Source organism: Lontra canadensis, unplaced genomic scaffold (genome assembly GCF_010015895.1).
Source record: "Lontra canadensis isolate GAN:19392208 unplaced genomic scaffold, GSC_riverotter_1.0 scaffold20, whole genome shotgun sequence".
NCBI classification, from domain to species: Eukaryota; Metazoa; Chordata; class Mammalia; order Carnivora; family Mustelidae; genus Lontra; species Lontra canadensis.
In genome coordinates, this window is record NW_022631014.1 from 11,904,546 (window position 1) to 11,917,506 (window position 12,961).

Genomic DNA, 12,961 nt, shown 5'->3' on the forward strand with positions numbered 1-12,961 from the left:
CCTGTCATCTTGGCATTGACCATCCTATACTGAAATCACTACTTATTTCCTTAAGCTTCTTTGCATTCATTCATCCATTCGATCTATGGTTCTTAAGTATTTATTATGTCCTAGGCTCTATTTTAGGCAACGAGGACAGTGTGTCCTCAACTTTGTCAAAACTGGCATCTAGATAGAAAACGTAGTCAGTAATATCTTGTATTAGTCAGCTCCACCACCACAACAAAATAGCATTTTTTAAAAGATTTTATTTATTTATTTGTCAGAGAGAGAGAGGAAGAGAGAGCGAGCACAGGCAGACAGAATGGCAGGCAGAGGCAGAGGGAGAAGCAGGCTCCCTGACGAGCAAGGAGCCCGATGTGGGACTCGATCCCAGGACTCTGGGATCATGATCTGAACTGAAGGCAGCTGCTTAACCAACTGAGCCACCCAGGCGTCCCCCAAATAGCATTTTTTAGGTGGTTTTAAACAATAAAAATTATGTTTCTCACAGTTCTGGAGGCTCAAAGTTTAAGATCAAGGACTGGCTAACTCATTTCTGGTGAAGATCTCTTCCTGGCTGGTAGATGATTGCCTTCTCACTATGTCCTCACCCAGCCTTTCAGAGAGCAAGGTCTCTAGTGTCCCTTCTTATATGGACACTAATCCCATCAGATCAGGGCCCCACCCTGTTGACCTCATCAGTTTCTTCCAGAGAGGTTCCATCTCCAAATATAGACACATTGAAAGGACTTCAACATGTGCATTTTGGAGGAACATGAACATTCAGTCTATAACATACATAAAGAAATTTTTAAAAATCACCACTTTAGATGGTGATAAGAGTGATGGGGAAAAAAAAATCACAGGAGAGGAATAGAGAGCAAAGGTGGTGGAGATAGTGGTTGCTACTTTAGCTACAGACCTCTCTGAAGAAAGGAGATGTGAGACCAATAATGAGAAAGAGGTAGCCTTAGGGAGATTTGTGGAAATAAGCATTTCAGGTAGAGAGAATTATAAGTTTAGTGGCACAAGACAGAAGTGAGAATGACAGAATCATGTGACGGAAGAAGGTAAGTGTGGCTGGAACCTAGCTGGCTGATTTAGAAGGGTAGGAGAAAATACTAGAGAGGTAGGCAGTAGCCTGTTTGTGCTAACCAATACCAGAAATGCAAATTTTGTTTTCATTTCGATGAAGAGCCATTGGGAGATTTTAGGCTGATTAGTGTACAGATAAGATACAATTTAAGTGGCTCAGCAGAGAGTCTACATAATGTTTTAGAGTCTTATCTTACCTATCTTTGGTACAAATAGTAAATGATCTATACATATATATATATGTATATATGTATATATATACATATATACATATATATATTTTAAGTGAAAGGATGGATGTTCGCTTACACAGTAATTGATTTTGTTTGGAAGTCAGGTTTATTAGGTAGAAATTACATAGAGCATATATTCATTCTTTATAGTGTACAAGTCTATGAGTTCTGACAAGTACACAGTCATAGAACCACCAGATAATCAAGACAGAAGAGTTACATCACTTGCCAAAATTCCCTCATGTGTCTTTAGTTGGCTCCATCCCCCAAGCTCAGCCTTTGACTTCCACTGATCTGTATAGTTTCTTTCTTTATAGTTTTGCATTTTTCATGTTGTGATATAAGTGGAATTATGAAATATAGAGTCTTTTGGTCCTGACTTACTTCATTTAGTGTAATTCACTTAAGTTTCATCATGTTGAATGTATCAGTAGTTCTTTCCTTATGGCGTAGTAGTGTTCTACTGAACGGAGGTACCACAGTTTGTTTATCAATTTAGTTGAAGGATGCTTGGCTTGTTTCCCCATTTTGGCAAGTCCAATAAATAAGGCTGCTATAAACATTTGCTTTAAGGTTTTGTGTAAACATAAGGTTTCTTCATTTATCTTGAGTTCATATCTACCACTAGGATTGTTGAGTTGTACGGTATGTGTGTGTTTAACTTCATAAGGAACTGGCAACCTGTTTTCCAAAATGACTATACCGTTCTGAATTTCCACCAGCAACAAATGAGAAGCCCACATTTTCTGAATCCTTGGCAACACTAGGACTATCTCTTTTCTTTCCCTTTCTTTCTTTCTTTTTCTTTCTTTTGCCATTGTGATTTGTATGCAGTCAGTATCATTTTTTTTTAATTGCACAACTATAAACTTAGAGGTCTGATGGGTATGGATAGTAAGGATGTAATGTGTAACAGAGCAACTTTTGCAGCTGCAGTTTTTGTTTTTTTTTTTTTTTTTAACCAAGAGTGTGACCTTATAATCCTTGTTGAGAGCTAGATAAAGTAAATTTAAGACTATAGTCTCCCAGTCCTTGCTTGAAGGCTTTTATAGACTCTAAGGTTAAAGAATTTCCTCATTAAATCCTGGAAACCTTGAAATCTAGAACTCCTACATTCAGGGGGAGTCTTGTAGAATGCTTCTTTAGAAGGGTAATCCATGAGAGTCTCTATTCAAAATATCAGTGACCTCTGAGGGATGAAGTTTTTGGCCCTGAAATTCCAACCTCAGTGATGCTATTAAAAAAAAAAAATCAAAAGTAGCAGTTGATTTTTGCTAAGAGTACAGCAAAGTGAAATAATGATTTTGTTGCCACTGAAACCCATTTTCCTAATCTATCCTCACAACAGTGAAGTAATCCATCAAAAGCATCTTGTTTGTTTTTTTTTTTCCATTCTGTGGCTGGCCACTCTGGCCTTTCACTTACCAGTGAGACAGGAAGGAAGAAACATGATTTGAAAATCTGCTGACAAATTTGAGCGTTAGGTAGTGTGTAAACTCTATAAGGTAAAGTGTGAGCAGAGATGGCTATGTCACTGATTTAAGTACCAAGAAGCTGCCCTTTGAAAGATCTGTAGAAAGACATGATTTGTGAAACTCTGATCTTGCCCACTATCATTTTATAATTGTTCGATGAAGGGCCCTGAAAGACTCAAAATCTCAGTGCTTTTCAGAGTCTACAGGAGTATATCACAGAGCTCTAATATCTCCCTGATTGTATCTAGAAAATATTCCTATCCTCAGCTGGACACAAATCACAAATTGCCTACTTTCTTCTCTTTTCAGGGAGAAAATATTTAGCTTAGTTTCCACATGAGTCCATGGACTTCTTCCTAGCGCAAATTATATAGAACTCTCTAGGAGCTGACCCTATTCTCTTGAATGACGAGACAAATGCAATTTGTGGACACATAACATCGGCCACCTTTATAAAGCTTGTTGCTATCATTTTGCCTTTCCCTCAAAGAGCTTTAACATTGCATTAAGAAAGAAAGAAAGAAAGAAAGAAAGAAAGAAAGAAAGAAAGAAAGAAAAGAAAGAGAAAAACGACAAAAACTAATGCCCATGGCTTTTCTCCCCCTGTTGGTTAAACATACTATTACACTCATCCCGACATAAGAGATTTTGTGCAGCCAATTTTATAAGATGACTCAAAGTTGTCATTTTGTTCAGAACGATTTATTTCTCTTAGTGGCATCAAATGCTATAAATCTCCTGGACGCTCCTGTTCACAGTTGGTGGAAAAACACGAGGGTGGAACTCTGTCTTTCCCAGAGGTGCTTGGTAGCATTTGAATCGAAGTGAGGCAAGCAGCAGCTTCATGAATCTTCTTTTTTTGTTTTCTGTTTGCAGATTTTATTCTTCACCGTACAGTATTGCAACCAACCGCATGATTCCACAGACATCTATCACGCCATTCATTGCTGCTTCCCCTGTCTCCACATACCAGGTATGTCCGATTTACCTGCACCCAAGGAGAGGTCTTTCTGGCCAATAATAGATGATATCAAGGCAAAAGGGACACAGTAGAACTTTTTTTTTTTAAATTGTCCTCAAACACATTAGTCACATCTTAATTAAATAATTCTCAAGTTCTAGCCCACACTTTGAAGGGCTCGTTTGCATCTATTTCACGGAATAAGAAAGTCCACCGTGCTCTTCATTCTTCCTGCTGAGTTTTTATGATTATGCTCCTTTCCAGCCAACATTAGTGCAGCCTCCTTGCCACTGAGAATTTACTTTGTTGGTTGTCGGTGATTTGGATTGTCACGTTCCCTACTGTGTCTTCTCTACAAGCACACATCTGGCATTCCCCTCACTCACTCCAAGATATTTTATCGTTGTCATCTCATTTTGTCACAGTTGTCCTGTGTGTCTCTGCAAAGCTACATGGACAGATATTAAATAATTTTCCCCAAGAATTAGGGAGGACTCTCAAAGTGGTAAAACATTATTCCTACTTCCTGCTTTTACGTCATTCTCAGTCCCGAAGAGGTCAGAAAAGACCTCACGGGTTCCACATGTTGAAAAACAAAACAAAACAAAACAAAAAAGCCAAGATTCAGTGTGTGTCCTAAAGCAGATGTTGTAGCCAGTTAATTCTAAGTACACAGGTGGATTTAACGTAGTCATACTTCTCCCTAAAAAAATACTCCTCGTCTTATTCCTCTGAGTTATCGAATGTGCTATTACTCCCTGCTTCTCTTTACCTCATATTGTTCTTCAGACAATTCTTCTAATTCTAATTAGACAGTGCCTGTAGATGCTACATATAGAGGATTCCTCGTGTCACTTTTCAAAACTTTGGAGAGAGAAAGAGTGAGAGAGTGTACGTGCGTGCTTGCATGTGTTTCTCTGTATTTTGCAGATGGTGGGGGTGGATGTTTTACGATGGGTAAAACTGTAATGTCACTGACTGCTACTAATTCAGTGAAGTTTCACCTTATTCAACCATTGCATACTTCATTCCAGGATGTCCCAACTGTCAAAGCATCAAACTTGAGACTATATACATTTTTTCCTAACTGATCCCCCCTGTAGCAGATCATTTTCATTCTTTTTCTGCACTTAGATTCTTGATACATGTTGGTGGATAAACAGAATAGACTTTCATGGGAATTGCATTTGAGGGTCTCAGAGTGGATGATTTCTTAATTGCCTTTTTTTGGGACCCATGAGGCTACGTGCAGGTGCTGTTCCGTTTTTGTTCTTCCCGCAGGCCTGCCTGATTGTAATGTGTGTTTTTGTGGGGTTTTTTTGTGTGTGTGTGTGTTTTTTTTTTTTTTTTTTTTTGCCCATTTAAAAAAAAAAAAAAAAACTTGGCCTGTGTTTCGGCCAAGACCACCCAGTGAGCCCCAGTGTAGAGAACTTTGGTGACATGAATAACATATCCACAGAAAAGTGATTTCACTTGGGAGGGCTCATAAGTGGAACTTAACTCTAGCTCCTTTTTCTCCAAAAAAGAATCAGAGCAATTTCCTCTGTTGTTGATTCTCGCCTTTCACCACTTTCTTTTTTCTTTTTCCTTTTTTTTTTAACCTAAAGTGCATTGGCGATTTTGTTAGTGTGAGCGTATTGAAAATAAAGTGATCAGGGTTCTCTAAGTGACAATCAGCCCTTACAAGCTGACTTTCTCATTTGGCTGACAAGGCACATTTCTGAACATTTGGTTGGCTCAAATTCTCATTTTTATTTGCCATACCAATTACCATGAAAGAAAAAAAAAAAATCACAAGCTTGCCTAACTTGGGTTTAACCCAAATCACTCCCCCCGAATTTCTGACTGATCTCTTTAATTCTTCCCCAACTTTTACCACTTGGACTTATTTCCAAGATGGGATCACTTGAGAATTTGAAATTAGAACGAATGACAGAAAAAGAGGAAGTCTCAGCTGTCAACTCTTTATGACTTACATCTATCCCTGGGAGTTGACCTCTAAGTAGGAGGTCCCTGAGGCTTCCTAAGACTCTAGCCTCTGACACCAAGCTCAGATTATGCTCCAAGGCCCACCCGGGTCCATGCGGGCACTGCAGCCAGCACTGGTGATATAGGAATTTGCTTTACATTTTACCATGTTTTGGGACCAAATTAATCAGGTCTGAGAACTTCCTTTCTATCCTTAGTTCTGAGCACTAATTAGCTGTACAGTCAGATGGACTCCACTTTCTTATGACCTAGTGTGACTCCACTGAACGCAAGAACCAAGTTCTCTCTGTGATTGCTTTGTGCTAATAAATGCTGTTTGATGCATAGGTCCAGAGTACTTCATGGATGCCTCATCCGCCATACGTTATGCAACCAACAGTAAGTGTTCTCAGTCACCTGAGGCTAAATATTTCTATTATCCAAGTGCAAGCTTTTGTAATGCATAGAAGCTTTGGGGTAAAGCTTTTGTTATATTCCATACCTCTTTCAGGCAGCCATATTTTCCAGATGAAAAGCTGTTCCTGAAATTCTACAAAAGCATGTACAATAGATAGATGGCAGAATTAGAAAGAGAGAGAGAAGAGAAATGAGACAGAGAGAGAACAAACCTTGGAGGAAGTAGCAGTCAACCTCCTAAGCTGATGTCTACCATTTGTTATGAATGGGAAATTTCTACTTCGTGCAGGAATTCTGAACTCTGGACAATTAAATCCGTTTATAGGGGGAAAGTCTTCCTGTTTTACTTCTCCTGTTATGCTTTGTTCTCTTTGGATGCAGTTTGATGTGCTCTGGGTGTAATTTTCAGTATTATGGCCAAGCATTGACTCAAAGCAATGTATTTGAAACATGAAGATAGTTGCATACAAATAGATGAAGATATATATGTATATATAGCAAGGTTGCTAGATACTTTTTTTAGGTTAACTAATTAGAGCCATTCTCTTCTTCTTAAGTGGAAAAATCTCTTCTAAAAATATTCAAACTCTATTTTCTACTTGCTATATTTCCCATTTTGTGGCATGATATTATATAAATCCCAAGAAAAAATATTACATATTTCATTAGAATCTAGACTGAAGGCTAATTATTCCATTTATCTTTGTCTAAGTCTTCCAGGTTTTCTAGCTCTGTAGAAGGATAAGATAGAGTGATTTCAATAGCAATATATTTATGAAAATGGGAAGTAGGAGGTAGAGCACTAGACAGAAGGTCATGTGACAAGGTCTGTGGCATACTCTACTGGACATGCTTTCATCTGTGCCTTTGTTTCCTTTTCTGTCACTATATTAATGGGATTATTGGAAGGATTGAGAGCATATGTGAAAATAGTTTTTAAAGTATGACATGCTATACATCATTATTGATATTTTCCTTCTTAATATGGAATGTATTAGTTGTACAAAGAAAAAGCAATACTACATTTTAACCCATTTAAAAGCTTAATATCAATAAAGTAGCACACATTAAAGACCACGGAACTAAATTCAGAGACATCCATTTCTTGGAGTCAAAGGATCATAGCACCTCCTTTTCATATTTGAGCTTTGTCCATTTTTTTAAAAAAATAAGGAACATTCTGCATTGCTCTTAATGTGTTGAGTTTGTTTTTTAATTAAAAAATAAAATATATATTGCTTAGTACAGCAGAACTTTAGACCATATTTTTCAAATTCCTCTATTCTTATTTACACACCTTGGGGGCTTCCTGAGTCCATCTGGTCTAAGTTTTGTAAATCATACCAACATACAATGAATCCAGGTTACCCTTTCATATCCAAGTCACAAGATAAAATACAATATACACTTCCAGACTAACAGACTAATATATAGCACAGTCTGAGCCAACACAGGGAAAGGGAATTTCGGCCAAGTTCTAAAATGGAGACTTTCTAGAAGGAAGCAACTACCTTATAAAAAAATAGTATCTTCATCTACAGAGCACGAATACTAACTTAGTCCTCAAACCTGAGATGATGGATCACCTCATTGTGGCCAAAGGGAATGTACATCTGTCAAAATCCAAATATTCTCCCAGATGTCAAAATATGTAAGATACTACCAGTATTTCTAGAACTGTGATCAGAAAGGAAGATGTTTGTGTGTGTCTTTAATTCAGCTGTCACTCAAGACATTAGCAAAATTTTCTTCCTCTTGTTCTCCATCCCAGCATGGCTTCAGCCCCATTTTTGGGTGTATTATTTCTCATACATGTTCTTCCAGCAATAGCTGTGTGTGTGTGTGTGTGTGTGTGTGTGAATTTATCACCTCGGATATTCCTTGCTATGGCTACTGCTAACTGATATCTTATCACTTCCCGTGACTAGACAGTGCATCATGTTTGAGTCTAGGTTACTGGGCTTAAAATATAATATTTGTGGCTGGGGCAGATTCCTGGAAAAAGGAGTGCCTGGGCCACCCACCACTTTGTTGTCTTTAACATGGAGGAATTGGCTAAACAGTGTCATGGAAACAGAGTTTGTGCCATCAATCTTTTCCCTGTAACAGTCTCACTAGTTGTCTATATTGCAAAAATAACCAAAAGGGGAGTTAAAGTAATCACTGTATGATTAATAAATACAAAATAAATAATAAATGATAAAATACAAAAATACTTAAGCAATGTAAAGCAGATAAAACAACTACCTGGGTCTGAGAAGAATGAATGAATAACGTGATGATTAATAGCCTGAGTAGTTGGTTAGGCTCTTTGAGATAGGAAACCTTTCTCTGTTATGGAACTCTGGGCAATTAAACTTTCTGAGTCACAGTTTCCTCCTCTGTAATGTAGGCTGACTGATGCCTAAATAATTATGCACTTTACTCATTAAAGGAAAGAAGGTATTAAAGCTCCTAAAATTGAGCCTGGCAAATAGCAAGCACTCAGCAAATTACTATTATTATTATTTAGTTATATGAGTACACTGAACATTATACTTGAGATTAGCCCAATTACAGAAAATGAGAGTTGGTATAGAAGAAAGTTGAGAATAAGCAATAATCACCTGTTTCTACCACATTCATATTATTTATTTAACTTACTTTGCTAATGATTTTTTGGAGACATCCTTATGGCTATAAATAAGACAAATTGCTTAGATTGGTACATTTTCCATTTACTTACTAAACCATTCAATACCTAAGCCAGGAAAAAATGGCCTATTGGGTACCTCCTTTGTGTTAGTAACTAGAACCTACTTTACAAATAAATTCAAGGTATCACTATCTACATATCTCAAAGACATTGCCCATAATTCTGATTTGCTTATACCTGTTCTCCTCTCTCATGTTTTCTTTGCCACCATTTTGTGAAAATCTCATGTATAAGCTCCAAGTATAAATATGTTTCTCCCCCATCACTGTGAATTTACACTGACCCCTGCACTGGAGTCAGAAGCCCTTCAGGCTTGACCCAAAGGACTCCAAGGTATCAACTAAGCTAGTATCCAAAGAGACTTCCAGAAGGTGTTAAATTAGAACACTGCACCTCTAGTTTTTACCAGGATAGATGAATGGTTGAAATGGGGGTTGGGGGAGGAGACAGGTAATGATTAGCAAGAAATGAAATGATGCGAAGAAGGAAAAGAAGTAAGCAAGGGACAAGAGAACAGACAGAATAAGCATAAAGTTAGCATGTACCATTTAAGTTTGTTTCTTTAGAGACTTAATTTTCTAAGTTGTGTTGTATTATACTTTCTTGTAGATTTAGAAAAAGTTTCCGAGAGCCCTTACTCTTTCTTTCTTTCTTTCTTTCTTTCTTTCTTTCTTTCTTTCTTTCTTTCTTTCTTTCTTTTGAGAAGGAGAGAAGGAGGGGAGGGGCAGAGGGAGAGGGAGAAAGAGAGAGAATCTTAAGCAGGCTACACACCCAGTGCTGAGCCCCATATGACAGTCCATCTCACGACCCTGAGATCATGACCTGAACTGAAATCAAGAGTCCTACACTTAACTGACTGAGCCACCCAAGCACCCTGAGGGGCTTTTACTCTTAAGGGAGAGGGGATAAAACCTTCCTGACTGCATTATAACTATCATCCTGGTATCTGTGCAAGAAAACAGTTCTCAGTCAGTTAGTGGACTCTGGGACCTTATTGCGTCCCCTGGAAAGTTGTCAGACCCCACTTAGGACAGCAAGAACATTTCTGTTGACACTATGTCATTGTTCCCTGAACAGACACAGGGGAGAGAAAGCTCACGACTTTAGACTCACTTTGTGCTGTGAGGAAGTAAAAATGCTGACTGTCAGTGCGATCAGTTACTCATTGCAACTTCTCAGTGCAGGCTTCTGTACTGTACTTTGAAATACCCCATCACACTGACAGAATTTTAATAGATGATGGATTGCACCAAATATCTACTCTGCATAACATCATGTTAACATTGGAATTTTATATGAAGGCACAATTGAAACTCCTGTGTTGCAATACATCGGATATTTTGTTAAATCTGTGCTGACAAAGTGAAATGATGATAGTTCCCAAGAAGAAGCATCGTCCTATTCCCTTAAATTGTATTTAGGCTCATTTGAATCATAAATCCTTTGTTCTTCATATGGTTAGCATTATATTATCTCAAGGAGAAAGGTCAGCTTTCATTTTTACTTAATTACACATTGGTTATCTAATTACAGTAGCCTAAGAAATGCAAGATGCCCTATTGAATCATTGGATGGTTTGTTGCCATGCATGGCTAAATTATGACTTTTATGATTAATAAACTTTAAGTTTATAGCTAAAGAGTTCAGGAAAGCTCCAGAATATTTGATTTGGTCATTCCTTATCAGCAAACAGACAAAACCTAAGGCTCAGTTTTAGAGGTTGTATCCTACAAATTTATAGGTATGTTTTCTGTAAAAGCACATCACCTAATGTGGAAAGAATATTAGAATTATTTGAATTCTATTTAGAAAGCAAGGTTTTCAGATATAATCCTTTTACTCTAGTGCTTGAGCTGAACAAAAATCCCAAATCTCATAGTTTCATTAGCAAAGTAATAAAGTCAAAATGCTTTGGCTATCAAAGGAGTTAACTTGGTAAACATACATCTACAGGCCAAATCTTTGTTTTAACTACATATCAAAAACAAAAAGACAGCAACTGTAACCCATTTATGCTCTTTATACTGGAAGAGAATTCAAACGAGTAAGAGTAACCTTAGGAGGAGCATCTTCTTGAGAGCATCACCTTCTTTTAGGGGTGCCTGGGTGAGTCAAGTCATTAAGCATCTGCCTCCAGCTCTGGTCATGATCCCATTGTCCTGGGATCGAGCCCTGCACCGGGTTCTCTGCTTAGCGGGGAATCTGCTTGTCCCTCTCCCACTCCCTCTGCTTGTGTTCCCTCTCTCGCTATCTCTCTCTGTCAAATAAGTGAACAAAATTTTTTTAAAAAAATCACCTCCTTTTAAATATACTACTGGGATAAAGTGAATATGAACAACACCATTTCCGTAGGTAGTCTCTTAGACCTTAACTACTATTTAAAAAAATGCTGGTTTTTATTGTTTTAATGAAAACATTAATGTAATTTCAGAATTCAGAAGTAAGTTTTTAATAACAACCTAAAAATAACCATTAAACAATGAAACTCAAGACTCATAATTCATCAGTACATAGAGCATAAAGGTCTTTTCACTCAGGACCCCTTCACTTACCAATTCTACTCTCCAGAAATAAACTTAGTAAATAAATTTTTATGTCACCATCCAGTCCATTTTTTATGCATACGAAGTCTGTATGTACTTGTATATAAATGTATATGTATTTTTAACATCTACACAAGATCATTCTACAAGTATTGTATTGCAACTTGCTTTACTTTTTCCCAATAAAAGAATGTACTGGATGTCATTGCATGAGTCACATGTAGATCTATGTCAATTTTTTTTATCACTTCATAATATATCATTATATAAATGCACCAAAAGGCATTTAACCAATTTTCTATCCACAGTTCTTTAAGTTGCTTCTAGTGCTTGCTCATAAACTCAAGACTGTAATATTGAACTCTTGTGAGAAAATATCTGTAGGATAAATTGCTTGTAGAAAAAGTATGTGTGTTTTAAGATTTGATACACATTATCCTCAAATTACACTTCAAGTGAGAGTGTCTATTTCTTCATGGCCTCAATTAACACTGGGCATTCTCAAGTTTCAAATATTTTGTTAATATGATAAAAAGTGAATAGTACTTTGCTGATGTTTTACTAGTATTTCCCTGAGTCCTAGAGGAGTTGAGTTGCTTTTCATGTTTATTGACTAAATTTTTTTCCCTTGGGAGCTCCAAGCTCATGTGCTTTGCTCATTTCTCTTTTGGGGTATCAATCCCCTATTTTTAAAAGACGATGCAATTAGCCAGCTAACATTGTTGTAGACAATTTAGATATTTTCTGTTTACTTTTAACTTAATGTTTTGGTGTTCATCATGCAGAACTTCAGTATTTAGTATTATGTGTTTAGGATTTACCAATTTTCTGCTTTAGAGCAAGGATCACCAAACTTTTTCTGTAAAGATCCAAACATAAATATTGTCAGTTTTGTGAGCTGTATGATCTCTTTCACACCTAGGCATTGCTATGGTTGTAGAGTGAAAGCAGCCATAGACAATACGTAAATGAATTGGCATGGCTGAGTTTCAAGAAACTTTATTTTCAAAAATAGGTGAGGGCCACATTTGGTTTATAGGGTTGTGTTTTGCCAGCCCCTGCTTTAGAGCATCTGGATTCCCATGTAAAATACCTTATTAAATATAAGATTTAAAACCCCATGGGTTAAAAATAAAGAGTAAAGCACCCTATGTCTTTGTTTGTTTAGTGATTTTTTGTTACTTTTTTATTTAATACCTTTAAAAAAAATTGAGATATAATTGACATAATAACAGTGTATCACCATATGTTTATTATTGTGTTTATACTAAGTTTTATTTTCAAGTTTTGTGACTTTTGGAGTTTATTTTGCAATATGGTATGAGATTATCATCCAAATTTTTTCCCTAAATGGGTAACTAATTGTCATTAACAACTTCTGCCATGTAAATCATCTATATTTTCTCCACTGATATAAAACTTTATTCCAATTTTTATCATACAATAACTGCTTTATATCTTTGTTATATTTCTGGAATCAATTCTATTCTGTTGACCTATTTTCTGACCATTACTTTAGTACTTTAATTATCATTTTATAATACCTGTATATTAGACAGGACTTAATCCCCAACATTATTTTTTTGTTGTTT

General features: G+C 36.7%; 1 protein-coding gene across 12 annotated transcripts in view; it reads left to right on the forward strand.

Annotated features, from left to right (window-relative positions):
- The window catches only part of RBMS3 (RNA binding motif single stranded interacting protein 3), a 691,543-nt gene that overhangs the window by 584,184 nt on the left and 94,398 nt on the right, over positions 1 to 12,961 (forward strand). For 9 of the 12 annotated variants that reach the window (XM_032861016.1, XM_032861015.1, XM_032861014.1 and 6 more), the window contains 2 exons: positions 3,662 to 3,758; positions 6,063 to 6,113. In XM_032861016.1, coding sequence (XP_032716907.1) covers positions 3,662 to 3,758; positions 6,063 to 6,113 — 148 coding nt within the window. The remainder of the gene's footprint in view (positions 1 to 3,661; positions 3,759 to 6,062; positions 6,114 to 12,961) is intronic. The other 3 variants (XM_032861021.1, XM_032861026.1, XM_032861025.1) reach the window with 1 other exon arrangement.